The following is an 18,116-nucleotide window of genomic DNA, read 5'->3' as shown; positions in this document are numbered from 1 at the left end:
TCTGGAAAAGAGCACAACGTAGATGGTACAGGGCTGACAGAGAGAGTAGTAATGTCTCTTTCTAAACCCCTGCTTGACTGTGGCCGCACGGTAGTAGCTGATAATTTCTTCAACTCCGTAACGTTAGCACATTCTCTCCTGGCTCGAAAAACGAATCTTCTTATCACTTTACGGTTCAACAGGAAAGGACTACCTTCAGAGGTAGAGATGCAAGGACTCGGAAAAAAACGGCTTTTTTGGAAAAAAAAAACTCGGTTTTTTCTGCTTCGCTTTTTTGCTTGGGAAATTTTGGGCTTTTTTTCAAAATTCTGCTTTAAATTGATAAACCAGATTTTGTTTTGCTTCTCTATAACACAAAAAGTAATTTAATTAGTGGTTGATGCCGATAATAATAGAAAACTTCGAAAATAAACCATGAATTTCGAAAAGATATTTCACACAGTTTTACTTCTCAACATATTTACATTATGAATTCCAAAGGATTAACCAATTTATATAAAAAGATTTTTTTAACCTCTTACATACAAAAGTAAGCAGGGTTGGCAAGAACCATGGTTGTTTCTGAAAATGCCAAAAAACCCGTTTTGGGGGGGGGGCAGTTTAAACCAGGCTTTTTTGGGGTTTAAACCAGGTTTTTTGATTTAGATATTTTGCTTTATGTATTTATATTACATATTGACAGAAATAAGTTTGTTTCGCCTTGGTGTTATTATGCAACAACGGGGTTATGCTAGAAGAGGTCACATAGGCTTAAAAGAGTCCGGTCAGTAAATTTCTTAAATTGGGAAACTCCTGTCCTAGCCATCGGGAAAATCCCATCATTACTCTAAATGTAAAACAATAAGGGAAAAATCCTGTTATTGCTTTGCATGTAAAATTTAAAGGTCAAATTCATAATCAGTATACTAAAACTGAGGTTTTAAATTACAAATTTAGTACGTACATATCATTGAAAGTCCAATCCAAGCTAATGTTGGAAGCTACGTAGGCAATCGATAAATTTTGCCAATTTCTATCAATATATTTAAGCAACCTTGGCTTCTTTATAAAACAACAAGCATTCAGAAATATACAATTTGGTTTCGTTCCGTATGTTCAGGCGTAACATCATTACGTAATACCGAGGTTATCAAGGAGAATACTTTCGCTTACATCCGAATCGCTACTTTGTTTACGTATGAAAGATGGGTTGTGGTTCGACCGAGAATTGAACATGGGACACCTTGATTAAAAGGTGAAAAGGAAATAAATCTAATGCAGATGGTTTGATGTTCGGAAACGTCAGCATGAAGTTCACACGATTCGCATTTTTCGTTCTTTTTATTTATTTTTTGGTTTAAACCAGTTGTTTATTTAAAAAAAGAAAAAACAGCTGGTGTAAACCAGCCAATCCTAAAAGTAAATACTTCTTTTAAAAAATACACAAATAACTAGCAAAATTCTATGTAGTATTTTTCAAAATATTCCATACCCTCTTTTTGGAACAAAATAAAATTAAAATAAAACATAAGAAAAATACTTAGATTTATATGATACACTTAAAGGCTGCACATCTAGAGCTTTTGGTTTTGTATATTCTTGAAATTCTAGAGTTTTATATAACCACCATCACGGTTTACTCAGTCCTCAAGGTTTCTGAATTTTTAACAAGAGGGATTCAACATATGAACGGTGTGAGGCAAGAACATGGTAACCCACAATTTTATTATTTTAAGAAATTAGAGATTTTATGCTGCACAATCAATTTTGAAAGTCGGAAAGCTGATTTTTCACATAAGACTATACATGAATAATTAAACTAAGGGGAATGCGTTGCTGTCTATCTGGTGCTGCATAACTCAGCAATTGAAAATTTGTTAGTTACCATGTTCTTGGCTCATACCCTTCATATCATTATGGAACTCTCCCCACCCCACCACCACAAAAAAAAAGACTATGGAATATATTTAAGTAAAGATAAATACAACTGCACAACAAACATGACCGAGTGGAGCTTTTGCGCTTCTATCGGGAAATCCGTGATTCAACTCAGCATTCGACCATTCTGACAAAGCTTTTCTTCATTCCATCTGTGAAGTAGAAATAGTGCATGTACTGTGAGTTGACCGACTTCATTCTTTATTGTTTTAAAATCGTTATTACTAATTACCAGCAGTGACGATTTTGCGAAGGTTAGGGGGGCGGTCTTTCGGACTGAAGCCTGTTCTCCAAAATTACGGAATGTCTAAAACAAACGAAATATCTATTAGTCATCCCTAATTACGAATGTTTAGAAAAACTAAACATTAGTAAGAAAAAAACTCCCAAAATACTTTTCTAAATCCGCCACTGATTCTCAGTATAAAATGATCTTCAAGGTTGTGACCGGAAGTTTATTGATAATATATAAACGAAACGAAATATTAGTTACGCTTGTACTCATAAACTTCAAGCTCCTCCCAAATAAAATTAGGACATTTTAGAAAACGAAACAATCAGAGAAACCCCTCCCAAATTACTTTTCTAAATCCGCTACTGATTATTTGTATAAATTAGTATTCAAGGTTGTATCCGGAAAATTATTGCTAAATCGTTGCACAGCTACAGCATAACAGAAATGTAGAAGTACGCTTTGACGGATATATAGAGAAACGTAAGTTTAACTTTTGCGCTAGAAGCTAGAGTTCTAAGCTCTTAGAAATGAAACATGGATGACAAACTGAAATGATCCCGAGAAGAAAAAAATGTCGATAACTCAAAAGTTAAAATAAAGTTAAATAGCCTCTAAAATTGCCCTCAAATACTACATTCTTCATGTTAGCTTTAATTCGTAAAACACGTGCTCCATCCATCTTGATGGTGAATTTTAGAGCTAAATATGGCATTCAGGTCATGAAATTCTTATGTAACTATAGAATATACTATAAGAAAGCTATTTAGATGGAAAAATCATGAAAATGAAAAAAGCCAAAATTTCCAAAATTCTCGTTTTTTTCCCTAAAAAGCCGGCTTTTTATGTGAAAAAAACCATCGATTCAAAAAAGCCGGCTTTTTTGCATCTCTATTCAGAGGTGAAATCTGCTGTCTTGAAGAAAGGATAGATGGCAGCAAAAGAAGACAACCACGGTGTACTTGTTCTGCAATGAAAGATGTCAAAGATGCTCTGTTGATAACAACAGAGGATTTAGTGGACAGGTGGAGATTTCATCTTCTAGAAATCAGAAAAATTGAAACCTCAAGACGTCGCAGAATACAACTCCAGTAAATTGGGGATAGATTATTCTGACCAACTCTCGTCATACATTTCTCCAGTACGCAAAGGTGTCAAGTGGTAGAGGAAAGTCGCATTTGAAATACTACTTGGAACTGCAGTTGTCAATGCTTTTATTCTGTACAGCAGCTTAACTAACAAGATGTATATCACAAAGTTTCCGGAGGTACTGGTGGAAAAATTGGTAGCAGCGGATGCTGACGTGCCCTCCACACCTCGCGCGTTGCACATCATGGGAAAAATTGAAGGTAAAAGCATGAAAAATCTACGAGCTTGCACTTTGTGCTATAAGAGATAGTTACAAGGACATGAGAAACTTTCGCCCGTAACCATCAAAAGCAGGTTGTTAATTTCTGTCGTACATGTCCTGGTAAAGCTTTAATGTGTCTTCACTGTTTCAATGCTCATTTGTAAACTGGGGCAGTACGTCAATATACTGCACAAATGAAACACAATGAAACTTTTTGTGCGTTCCAGGGATTACTATTGTCGCGTTTTTCTGGTTTTATAAATTGCCTTGTTTTAGTCAATTTTATATTTTGGTTTTAGGGTTTTGTGGAAAAGTACTATTTCACCAGCTTAGAAATAAAAAGTGTTTGATATACAATTTGCAAGAATATATTACAAAACTTTCCCTACCAGCACCTCAAAATATTATAGAGCCCTTATGAAACCAATGACACATATAGTATATTACTGGTTTTATAAAGGTAAATAAGATATACCGGGATGCTGCCAAAGAAAATTGTTATCGAGGACATACATACATCACACTATATGTGCCTTTATTACATAAAATTTTCAAGGAATTATCATTCATTGTGAAAGGAAACCAGCAGTAATATGGCATACCGATGTCTTATATCTGTAACAAGAGCAAAATATACATACTCTTCAATTTGAATGTGATTTTTTCTTATAAACCAATGTTTCCCCAGGCCGGTTGGGCTTATTACACTACCAGGCCGTCTAAATGAAACTACCATAAGAAACTAGGTATCTGTGCACTAACACGGAGGGCAGCTCGGCCTGAACACCAAGATCTCTTTCTGCTCACTTGGTGGGCTGCTCGTCGTCCTAGTAAAACAGAGTGGTAGCTCATGGAGTGGGCAAATCGTCAATCTAAGTATTAATAATGCTGGGTTTGATCTGGATAAATGAACATGAGAAGCTGAAGAGAATCTTATGAATCTTGGTATCTTCTTAAAATTGGGGCATTCGTCATCCCTCAAATTTATAATTTGGGAAAAGATTGATAATTCTACTATCTGACTTGAGTTATATATTTGTAAATTATGCTAGTACATGTTGGTCACCTTATTACATCACATGATCCTGTGAATGATTTTGGTCATAGATTAATGCCAGTCATGGAAATCTATCTTCTGTTAAAGCTGATAGTTTACTCCTACCGATAACTCTAAATTTAGGGTTTTAAAAACTTTATAGGTAATTACTTTTATCTACTCATATACATGAAAAATTGCACGCTTTGAACCTTAGATTTGAAGCTAAGGCTCAGAGTCCAAGTCCATTATTGTATTAAGGTACGACTTCCTATTCTATTAGTAACTATTAAAGTCGATACGTATACATAAAAAGAATTTAAGTCTTTAAAGTTTAGTATCAACTCGCAGTCTGTCATTAAAATAAAATTAACCTTGATGCTAAATTATTAGGTCATCATATTTAAATGATTTCTTAAGAGTATTTTTCAAATGTTTTGTGTAAATATCTAGTTCGAAAAATTTCTATCAATCTTCGATTTTTTACAACTGTTAGCTTAAACGTTAGAACACTACTATTGTCTTTATGACACATAGTCTAATGTCGTTGTGGATACAATTAAGGATATGTGACGATATTTTGTTGTTAAAAACGATTGATATGTGCCAATAGAAACTTTACGCTTTGAATTTTAGCGAGAAATCATAGTCTAAATTTAAAATGATCTCTGATTGGCTTATTACACTGGTCAAAATCGAAAGTGCTTCAGATACAAAAGTAACCAGTTCTAACTAATTTTAGGGTGCTGAATACGAATATGAAATTAGTTTCTGAAGATTGGTTTGGGTTCCAAAAAATAAGATATAACCAGGTGTACTCCAACGCCCAAATCAAAGGTTCGTGGAAAAATGAGCAATCTGTTTATTTCAATAAACTTTCATTCCTTTGCGGTTAGGTTTATTGCTATCCTTATCGCTTATTATTCATCATTCACAAAGAAATAGCAACCACATCACAGTTTAGTTTCACATAGTTTTACAGAGAAAACGTGTCGTGTGAGGTTGTTTGGTAGTTAAAATTTGTCATTCTGTACGTGTAAAGTTTAGATATTAGAATGAGTGTGTGTTAGGGACCTGTTATTATTAATTTTTTATCGTTCTATGACTGTACTGTTCAGAATATTTTCCGTAAATACGTTAATTATGTAGAACAAATTGTTTTATTTTTAAAAAAGTGAGATTGTCAATGAAAATAATAAATTCCAAGATGATAAAGGACCTGTACCACAAATTGAGTCTTGATAATAGAATTGCCGGAGGTGGTCGTGGTGATATTCTATGTTACATCGTAGTATTATTTATTTTAATTTTTATTGAACTCTTAACCAGAAAATATTTCGCGTAAATATCTTAAGAACGTGAACTATTTTTGTTACGTTTCCTACGAAATGACTCTTGCCAATTGAAAGCGAAATTTCTAAAGTATCACAAAGGAAGACTATCATTTGTACTTTTTCCGTAAAGTGGGGAATATGCGCAAGAAGTAGGCACCACACATATATGTTGTAAAACTTTTTTCTACAAACTTGTAGGACTGGCTACATGATAAAGGACACGCATGTTGTTTGCAGTTCAAATGATATGGATAAATCGAACAGATCACACTTTAAGCTTATATTTTTGGATGGCTCCTTCAAAAAAATGCATCAAAAAAGACGACCAAAACGTATCCCAATATTCCGTCAGCTATTCGTCCTGTGGCACATTCACAAGAACTAAAATTTCCACAACCTTCCGTGTCCTACTCCAATGTTTCATCCGAACAAAGACCAAAAGGCAGACAAAATCAAACCAGGGTTGTTTAATCGTGTTGCAGACTCCTCGTCATTCACCGATCTTGACTTCACAACAAATATATCATCTACTTTTAGGTATATGATCACTCATCATGAATTAAGTGATCTTGTAAAGGACTTGGGATTGTCAAAATGTGAAGGGGAAGTACTGGCATTCAGACTCAATGAGTAGGGAGCTCTTTCTGAAGAAGCTAAAGTGTCCATGTATCGGAAATGTCAGAAGCCAGTAGAAGAGTACTTTCCAGTGCAAAATGTCATAGTGTGTCGTAAACATGTAACTCAGGAGTATACTTAAGATAAAACATAATTTCGATGAATTGTGACTGTTCAAAGATGAATCAAAAGTAAGTTTGAAAGGTATGTTAGTGTACAATGGAAATGTATTGTCATCAGTCCCAATCCGTTATGCACTGCACCGAAAGGAAACATGTGTTAACATAGAAATACTAGTGAAATCCAAGAAAGTATAACGAATGTAAATTTAATGCTTGTTGCGAATTCAAAATGCTAGAAATATTTCTTGGTTTGTAGCTTGGACGGAAACTGGTCCTTATGAAAATGGGAAAGCCGTGATAAAGCTTTCCACTATGTAAAAAAGGCAAGCCAATCCGCAAATCTTTGAAGCTAGAAGTAAAGAACGTTCAATATTCCGTTGATGCATTCTAGTAAAGTTTTACTTCCTTCTTCAGCAGATGCATGCACATATATTCTGTGAAAACGTCCACAAATTACTGAAACTAAAATCAGTACTTATTGGCAATATTTAATGGCCCTCCAATTCGAGAACTTCTCATTGATCCTGAATTTCATGCAGTGTTACAAGATAGGCAGAAAATTGCCTTGTGTTCTTTCCAAAACGTGGTAACGAGTTCTTTGGGAAACGCGTTGTCTCTGAACTAAAATGAACTGGTTAAGTACCTAATATCTACATACAATCAAAGGGGTGCAATATGTAACTAAAATGCATATATTGTACCCCTATATAGATTTCGTCAACGTGAACTAAGGAGAAGTAAGCGGTGAACATGGGAAACATTTACACCAAGTTATATCTGCGACGATGAAACGATATCAAGGCCACTGGTAGAAATCTGTGCTTGCTCATTTTTGTGTTAAAGAACTACAATACAGGCAATAAACAAAGAGAAGCCATTTGTAATATCCATGTAAGTCATTTTTTGTGACTTGCACTTTATATGGTTTAAATTGTTTATTAACCCGTTAAAATTCAGTTAGAAAAACGCTGCGCCACGTACACATACACTAAATTATCATACAATAGAACAAATTTGCTTCAGTGAGTTTTGTCACATGTCAAGGGTCTAACGCTGTAATAAAATGCCTTTTCCGCTCTTTAAGTATATATATATATATATATATATATATATATATATATATATATATATATATATATATATATATATATATATATATATATATATATATATATATATATATATATATCCCTATACGAAATGTGGTATATGCAAGCAGGATTCAGAAAAAAATCCATCATAAATATTGCAGATATTAGAATGAAATTGGCACACGTAATACGTGTGAAAATCAGTAGTTTCAAAGGTAGTATATTATATCTTGGTACTTGTAGCCGGGGCTGCACCAGGGTCGCAACATGTCTTCTTTGGAATCTTCCTAAACACCAGATCCGTTTATTTATTTCACAGAACATTAATTAAAAATAGGCGTAAAACCGGACTTGGTACACAATTCGATGAAATGTTATCATATTGTAGTGTTGAAAATTATATATAGTTGGGTTATTTCTCTCTTCATTCGCAACGTTCGTTTATACGTTCGCATGACAAGATAAATATTGCGATCGAATGGTAACCACGGTATTTTGTTTGTAACCATAATATTGCTAACATTCAAGAAATAAAACCTCGAAGTGATGAAACTATTGAAGCAAGAGCTATCTAGATCGAGAAATTTGGACTGTCAATGTTAAAGATTGTGAAGAATTTGTCTTTGAAAACTAACATTCAGTGAATACATTGAAAACGGAGACATGCTTCGGGGTATAACTGCTACATTGTTTAAACATGGAATAAGAATGAACCAAAACTTTAATGTTTGACTTAGAATGGGACATTGAGGGATAGAAAACATCGTTTTCTGTAGTTGATAATATTATTGATATTTATATGGCAAACGGATATGGCAACTTAGATTATTATACACAAACAATGAACTTGAACTGGTGATTGAATGCAAGAATATGTTTTGCATGTACTCGCAGTATTATGTATCAGTTAAAAAACTGAGAGGAATAAACTTACTAGTTCATTGGAGTAGATGTAACTTTCTTGTCGAATGAGGATGCAAAATAAACATATTTTTGAAACCTTACTCTTTGAAAATGTCTGCTGAGTGTTGAAGAAAACATTTTTTATTATTTATCGAAGCTTGGATACACATTATTTGCAATTACGTAAATGTAACGATAGCCAAGTAACTTAAAAATATGTCTTGGAGTTTTAGCGATATATATTGTCATACGCGTTAGACAGATCATTAAAAGAAAGTATTTTAAGATAAATTTTCTAAACTGCCTTAGAAAACTAAAGAAAATATTCTATTTAAAACATTTAATATATCTATTTTAAAGAAAATAAGGCAAAATTTCAAAAAGATGATGAAGTGTAATTGCAAATTAGTGATGAAAATAATAAAAAATATGTTTTAAACATTTAAAAGTTAAATTTGCATTTAGTACTGTTAATTATTGTTTAAAAGCGTGCTCAACTATTGTAAATAAGTTTTGGGATTAAAATATAAAGGTAACCTAGAAATTCGCTTTCTGTATAGGCAAGTCTTTAATTGGTCCTCAAACTGTGTTTTGAATCTGAATGGAGATAAGACGAACATCAATTGTTGTTTTTGGTATATCCACTAAAATACCTGGCTGTGGCAGTTCAGTTAAACCGTGAATGTGAGTAAGGACAGAATGAATATGAGACCTCCACAGAGCGTTATAAGTGCGTGTATGCTGTACGAGTTCAAACGGGTTTCAAACGTCGCTCTAGTGGGGCGGAAGATATGCCAGGTCTATGGAGAGTTTGTCATGACTGCGTTGAGAGTGCATTGCTGATTTGTAAAGTTTAAGAACAGTGACGAAACACTCGAAGACACACCAGTCTGCCGGTAGACCAATACATGTACAAAATTAAGATCTTAACGTTGGAATTGAGGCAGACAGTGGTTACACGTGTGACGGAATTGGACTACAATTCAGTTTGAGTGTGGTAACCATTCGGCAGCACCTCCATCAACTTGGGAAACACTAAATGTTTAATCGATCGGTCCCACATGATTTGACGCCGGGCCACAAGGCAATTTGAGCAACTGTGATTTTTGCTGTCTCGTCTGAAGAAGGAGACATTTCTGGAGAGATTCTTTACTTGTGATAAGAATTGGGTCCTGTACGAAGCTGCACTTCGCAGACATCATTAGTTATCATTTTATGAACTGGTCCCAAAACAGCCAAAAATAGCACTGTGTCAGAAGACGATCCTCCTGTGTATTTGTTGGAATGTTCGCGACATCGTGCATCGGAAATTGCTACCAGCTGGTGAGAGCATAAATTCAACTGTTTACTGTTAACAGTTCAGCCATGTTTAAGAAACAGTCAAAACTCATTTGTCAGAACTTCTGAATCGCAAGCGGGTCCTCCTGTTACAGGATAACGCTAAGCTCCACGTGGCTAGGATGACCCGTGACTGGGAAACAATATTGAATTCGCTATACATCCCGGACATTACACCATGAGATTATCACCTCTTCTATTTCTTGCAATATTAACTTAGAGCATGTCTGTTCAAATTCCTAGTAGAGACACAAAATTTACTTGTAGCTTCACGTCCCACCAATTTCTACTGCGATGGAATGCATGGAATTGCTGAACGTTGGCAGAAGGCCATCAAGGCTGATAGGGAATACTTATTATCTTCAAGGTATGTTTTAGTTGGCATATCGATGTTTTAGAGTGGAAGGTGTAAAAGAGACAGAACTTTCTTGCTTACCTTCCTACAAACTAAAATTTAGAAAAAAATGTGAGTTCAAATTTTTCAAATCTGAAAGACGTTAAAAAAATTATAAATTGGAACATTCTCAACCAATCAATTAGTACAAAAAAATAACATTTCATTAGTACCCATAGTCTATGTATTTCTACTGAACCAGAAAGTGTCAAATTGTTCTTTACAAATTAAGAGATTCGAATAATTATCTACTATGATCCTAATTTCTTTCCAAGTATAGCCTTTAACACCCGAAATTTTAATATAGAATCTGCATCATTAAACTATATTTCAAATCTATAAACTTTCATCGGCCGCTTATAGGATACCCTGTACTCAATCATATAATATATGGTGTAATAAGGTTATTCATCGTTATAATTCGATTAATTTAAATTTTAGCAACAATTTCACCAAGGAATCCATCAAAAACATGCATATTACGAACGTTTATACTCAATTGCTATAAAGCAGTTACCATTGCTTACTTTCTTACAGTTTCTAAATTTGGGAACGGGCCACTTTTCTATTGAAATTAAAGAAAAGACACACAAGGTTCGCATGTTCAAATAATCAATGTCATTATGCATCTGCACATAAGATCATCCGTTACAATAAAATCACATCACATCACATAATTCATTCATAAAACTGTTAAACTTTGAATTTTTCCATTACCTTACACATACGGGAAGTAATATGGATATTCCAAATTTACATAAAGATACAAATCTACAGACATTTTCTTTACTTTTCACAGTTTATTAAATTTAGCGGTTAATCTTAAAAATTTCAATGATTATATCGTTGTATCAATGTTCTTTTCAAGTAGAAAAAAAAATGAATTGCATTAGAAGATAATCTTACTGGACACTGTGGCTCTAATCTTAATTACAGTCTCGTCCTAGTTAAAGGTTCCAAGCATAATTCGACAGTACAGCCACATTATAAAAAGTTGCTTCCGTCTGCTTTTTTATGTGTCCTTTTATCATAGACTGAGACAAGGTTAACCATACAAATTTAATATGATCTATTAATTCGAACCACCTGGCGTATCGTACCATATCAGGAAAGAGTGAGTCAAGTGAAGACCATACTGCTATCAGTGTTTTTATGTGAAAAATAAGTTTTGTTAGCGAACTACTTCCAACAATGTTCAAACTTAATTGCAACCTGTACAATTTATGTTGCTGAAGTTGAAAGATAACATTGAAGATAAACGTCAGAGAAAGTTCTTTACATGTGTCATCTTAAATTTCAATGCATCACAAAGCAGCAGGCAAATCAGTAGCGAAATTTACTTACTTAGACTTTACAATGTTAATGAAACCACCATATTTCCATAATCTAGGGCCCAAAGAAAAATACTTATTTTCCAATGTCAGATACATGGTTACTATTAAAGAAACAACTATGCTTCAAAAAAGTGGCTACATCACGAGTCGCAGGATATTTAATTAGAGGAAACTCGCAAGTTGTAGGATAAATATACCAAATGCATTCGTCCACTTGAAAACATGTACAATAATGTGGTGGTTGCAGCCTTTGACTTCAATTGCTTTTAAAATGAAGATTCTTATCTATCCACAGTAATGTATATCCTGACTGTAGTTCTTTCAATCAAATCATAACCATATTCACTCAATTATTGATAAATAAACCACAGCCATGTGCATACTCTACTAGAAGCTGGGGCCCTAGATTAGTCAAATTTTCTTCAATGATGCCAATCAAGTGTAATAACGTAATTTCTCAAGAAAAATGCTGATTACGTACTTTCATGGAATAAGGTGGATAATACTGTGTTATAATTATGTTATATATTCGGTGTTTAGAATTGGAGTTAATAACATTCAGGTACTATTACATGAATTAACATTTGCAGCAGTACTAATCGTCCACTCGATAACAAATTGTAGGTAAATATCTAAAGTTTCTGTAATATACAGTATATTAACAATTGATTATTTTCCTTAATTTTTTAATTATATAACTAATTTTCAGACACACATTTCGTAATAATTTTAATTCAGCATTACTTAACTCTTAATGATAGCTTTCTTACACAATTTACTATCTAGTTAACTATTGGAGTTTTAATACCAAGTACTTATCACTCAAGTCATACATAGTAGATTATAATTTAGTAAGCATGTTTCTTAACACTCTTTGCAAAAAAAAAAATATTTTACTCTAAGTACTATATATATATATATATATATATATATATATATATATATATATATATATATATGTGCGTGTGTGTGTGATATTTAGATTCCATTGCCCAAAGATATTAAAGGAAATTCTACATAATTTGTTGACATTGATATAGTCAATAGAATTAACAAATATTACAGAGACACAAAACTTCAAGTTCCATAAGATACTTCTATTGCAGAAAATATCTAAAGAACCTTCTAATAATTGATTATTTTACAAACCTAATTGTGAAGCGAATTTACATTTGACTGTGTTTTATAATAATCCTACAAGTGTAAAATTTTACTTTTTACTAGATCTGATTTTGTTATCAATTTATACTACATAATGCTTTTTCATGACTTTAGGATGAATTGCACTTAAACAAGTGTTTTCTTAAAATGTACCCATGTCTAAACTGCGAAATGTGTACTATAGGAAAAGTTACTCTACCACTCTAAGAAAAATGTGCTATGATGAAGGCGAGAGAAAACGGGAGAATACCAATAAAACCATTGCACACGGTGTCTGAACTCTGAAAATTCTATTCAGTGAGTGCCGATATTGAATAAAGGATGAATAAATAAAAGCTCAAAGCACTGTAAACATAGACTCCCTAACTAAAATTAGTGTGAAATGTATAACATGGCAAGATCAAATGATAACGAGGGTCAGTTTAAGCAACAACCGATATGTTTACGAATTTTGAATGACCCAATAAATAAATTTCTTAAGATAGGTATTTGATATATTTTTCCATTAAGAATTTATGTATTTGGTCAGAAAAATTAACCATACTGTATAAGTTACGTTCGTCAAGCAACGAGTCTTGCGCTTTAACTTTCTTCTCAAGTCATTACTTTCCTCCTACGTCATTATAAATATTTTTATTTTCAATTTTTTCTTGGAAATCCAAACTATTAAATGACTTTTCCTTACAAAAGTTGCCAAAACTAGAAAATCTCCTTTTAGCGTACCATTCACAGGAAAAACTACATGATGCCGTGCTGTGTTTATCCATCATCTCTCATCTACCTTCAATAATACTGGAGATCATGAAGAAAAATAAGTTTTCCGAATACTACGACTGATACAATTTTTACTGGACACGTGTAAAACGTCTCCTATTCTGATTATGATACCAGGGCACAGGATACGATTCCGGAAAGCATGTTTGTTGTGCTGAAAGTAACAATGGAAATGATCTTTCATCTCAAAGGCTAAGGATTAATTTATACCTATTTCAGCTAATACACAATTTCAACTTATAACCATACACAGGAATCAGTATGATCCTACTTTTGTGACGAAGAAATGTATACCCAAATGTATTATACCAGGGACTTATGATAATACTTCAACAACTGAACTGTAACACCGTATTACATAGGATAACGTAGTTAAATAATACTGGATTTAAGTATTTTATCCTTCCCAATGCAATGAGAGATGGAAACAATATGAAGATTAGCAAATTTAGCTGACAATATATACACCATTATAAATATATAATTTTCGTAAGAAATTTATTTCCAGAAATTATTTCTTGAATCACATAAAGATAATTCGCAAAAGTAGTTATGAGTGCACTCAATGCTAAAGTATTGGATTTCACATTTAGTTTATGTCAGAATTGTCATTCATCTGACAGTTTGATCAAGAACACGGCTCTTAATAGGATAGGCCTATTGTAGAATAAAGCGCGATATTATATTATATTTCGGAATGATCATACAAACAAACGCAACCTTGAATATTAAATATTTTATATGACAATATAATAAAAGAGGTTACGTTCTTAACTGATCTAGATTCAGTAATCCTTATGTAGTATTTAAGTTTATGTGATTATTAGACTAAGAATCAAATAGATATAGAAATATTAAAAAATCCATTAATTTCTGTTACAATTCAAAGTTTATGAATATGAAACTTGATGATAAATTAATTACGCCTAGTAGTATGCAATGTAATTTCATTTCTTCCAAACCAATAAGTCTGCATTTTTCTTCGTCAATTAAATACTACTTAGAAACCGAATTTCCCTTAACGATAGAAATCGTGTAAGAGTTTTAATTAATAATAGTTTTTTGTGCAACTTACCTAATGCTGCACAATCTCCATTGAATATACGATTACCACTGCGCTCCTTAATAGATGAAGCTATAAAGAAAAGGTAATATATTTCTATAAAATTGGATTATTTCCTGAATATATGCAAAAAATACATATTCTGTACTACTAAGTGTCATAAATGAAGCATGCTGAAAATTAATTGGTCTATACTTACTACTATAACCATTTATATTTATTCAATATTAGACATATGTTCCATATAAATGAATAATATTAAGCTATTAACATATTTTGGTCGTAAAGCGCTGTTTGCAGCTACTGATATTGATGTGATTTACTTTTAAAATGCGTGTTATATCTTAGGCGAATTAATCGAAAATACAGAGCAGCATTACATAATGACGTTATGTAAAATGGAAACTGATGTTTAAGTTAAACCTAAGTAAAACAAACAGTTTGATGACAATTCTGAATTTAAACATAGTCATTCTAGTTATACAACCAGTAATATATTAAAAATATTTAAGGACAAATACCATTTTCCGCACCTTTGAAGCGCATGGAAATAAACTATGGTGACAATCATTTCGGAAACGAATAATTGGGTATAGAAAAACAATGATAAAGATCTAAAATGCGCTGAAATGTAAAAGTAGATCAATATTAAAATACGTCTTCTTTAACATTGTGTTTTCTAAACATTAAACTCTTTCCATAGTTCAGATTACGTAAACGTTGAATTGTTCACTAAAACAGGTTTGTTTTTTTTAATTCAAGCTGATTACATTTTTTTCATATATTTCCTAACATAAGATCACAGGATTAATAGAGAAATATCATCTGCCGGATTATCGATTTGTGACAGCATAACGCGAAATAGTGTGCTGCTCATTTATCTAGTCTGGCTCATATGTAAATAACTCGAAAAGTGTATAACCTATGTTTTTTGGATCGTAATGAAAGGTAAGACTCCCGACTACCCAATCAGTGAAACCAATTCCATTACTCTAATAGGGAGTATCAGTTTCTAAAATGTGCATACAAAGTATTAACGTTGTAATCAGTATATTTCTAAGATTAAATTGGTGATCAGCGAAATAAATCTTCCAACACATTTACTCATAAAACTCATATTTATTTTGATATTACATATATATTTCATATTTATTTTTATCAACCAATTTATAGTTAAGTATGTAGATATTTATTTGACAAGTTTCAAAGTTGTATTGCTCTAGTACATCTCATCTTATTTTCACTCATGGTTGATATTTTTGCACTATAGAGTGTTTCAGATGTAAATCATCACGGGTACACTGTAAAAAATGAGGAATTGAAACAACACAAAATGACTACCACTTTAGCGTGTTACTTGTGTGTTAATTCAGCACCAAGACATCGCCTCCCGACCATATCATAAATAACTAGTTATTACCTGAGAGAATTTGCATTGGTATTAATTGTTTAATATGAGCAAAATTTTGCAAAATATCTTTGGCACGTATGCCAAGAAACGAATAATGTTCTGCTTTCTGTAATCGGTCATAATAATATTATTGTAAACCTGTGAGTTGTCTGCCAACCGTTACATAGGCAACATTTCTGCCATCCTTATGTTTATATATGCTAAGACACAACAATAACAGATAAAGAAAACAGATGGAAGCACAGCTATCTGTCTAACTGTTGTCAGATGATTCACATTTTTACAACAATATTATTATGGCCGATTACAGAAAACATAGAATATTATTAGTTACTTGCCATAAATCGAAATTTGTTTCGCAAAGCTTTGCTCATACCAAACAATAAAAAGCAATGCAAATACTTACAGCCAGTAACGAGGTATTTTTGATGTGCTCTGGAGTGGGTGTGGCTGGTGTTTAATTGAAACACAAGTAACACGCTAAAGTGGTAGTTATTTTGCCTTATTTCAATACCTCAGTTTTTGGTGCGCAGTAGCCAATGGTGCGCGATATTTTGGCGTTGTTCCGGATTGTGGACTCCCCTTTCCCTTCTCGCTCTTCCTCCAGTTGAGATTATAACATACATTGGCAACATTAATCACAATAAAAATATACTATTTCAGCTAACTCAAGAATTTTGACTGTGCATCCTAGAAGTATATATAGCAACCAAATTACTTACCTGTTAACTTTTCCAGTTTAAATACTAAACACCCGTCTTCAGCACTACTTTCACTATCGTCTATGTCAGTTAATATTTCGTCATTTTTTTAAACCTGAGTTTGTAACTCTATTACGGGTTCCAAAAATTGTAAACGCAAAAAATAATTCTTCGATCTTGACTTCGTAGCACTTTAAAAAAAAAGAAAGAAAAGAAGACTCCGTACTTGTACTTGGTTTACTTAAAGACATTGTCAGCTATAATTTTGCAGAACAAACGAACTACCAGGAAGGAAAGCAAACGAAACACTGATGAGTTATGTTTATGCTAAAAGAGAAGTTACGTTCCTACACAACTACCCCTTTTGTTTTCTTATCAGTTTTCATAACAAATAACACTCTTAAGCTTGGTGAAGTTGTCACAAAAAGGCAATCCGTCTGATTTTTAAGCAACTCGATATGCTCGAGTTTGTTTTGGGTTACGATCATTTATGACACCATTCAGACGCCTGATGCTTTTGAATCTCCTTTAGAGGAGAAAAGAGGAAATAAAAGTATCATGTAATAAGGTAGTGAAACGTGAAAGAAAAAGAAGCAGAAAATATACTGCGTTTCTTCTGACGAATAAGAAAGAATCAATCTTGAAGTAAATTTCAAACCAATATTACGAACTTCTAGACTTTGTTCTTACCATGTTAGGCATATATATATATATATATATATATATATATATATATATATATATATATATTGGCTATAATATGAAGCAGAATGCATGGGAGAAAAGGAGACCCTGTCTTTTCGAACTATTTTAAGCTCCAAAATGTACGTCTGCTATATGTTTACTTAACGTATTTAATCGTTAATACAATTGAGGGACGTTTATGATAAAATTTTGATTTTTAAAAAAAATCAAACCTGATCAATACGGCTTCTGTACCTAAGGAAAACACCTAAAATTAATCATATGATTTATATTCTTATTTCCCTAACTAAGCGCATACCATATGTACACACTCCTATATTATTGCTTAATAATATCTGAGTTGGTATTTTTTCGAGTTTTTTTTTACTATTATAACCCACATTAACAAATTCAGATAAACTGGCTGCTGTAATCAGCATTTGTTTTCTTATGAATAGCTTTTTGATTCATTTCTTACAATCCGGTTTTCAAAACTTCAGTACTGTCAAGATCCGTCTATTGATAAGGTAGCATCGTGATAATATATTTGTATTGTATGTATGGTGAGTTAAAATGCTCTCATATTCTGAAAGAATTCATTTGTTCTGTTTTTAATGTGTGAAAAGTTTTCCTCCCCTGAAAGTAATGTTCTCCT

The 18,116-nt window shown here is 32.8% G+C and overlaps 1 protein-coding gene across 1 annotated transcript in view; it reads right to left on the bottom strand.

Annotated features, from left to right (window-relative positions):
- LOC145661731 (chymotrypsinogen B-like) overlaps positions 1-18,116 on the bottom strand; it is a 199,268-nt gene that overhangs the window by 113,393 nt on the left and 67,759 nt on the right. Inside the window, exon 3 of the mRNA XM_081727066.1 lies at positions 14,678-14,737. Within this exon, the coding sequence (XP_081583192.1) occupies positions 14,678-14,737 (60 nt within the window). The remainder of the gene's footprint in view (positions 1-14,677; positions 14,738-18,116) is intronic.

Source organism: Thermobia domestica, chromosome 10, assembly GCF_964235325.1.
Source record: "Thermobia domestica chromosome 10, izTheDome1.hap1.1, whole genome shotgun sequence".
Taxonomy (NCBI): domain Eukaryota; kingdom Metazoa; phylum Arthropoda; class Insecta; order Zygentoma; family Lepismatidae; genus Thermobia; species Thermobia domestica.
This window is presented reverse-complemented; position numbering and strand designations above follow the sequence as displayed.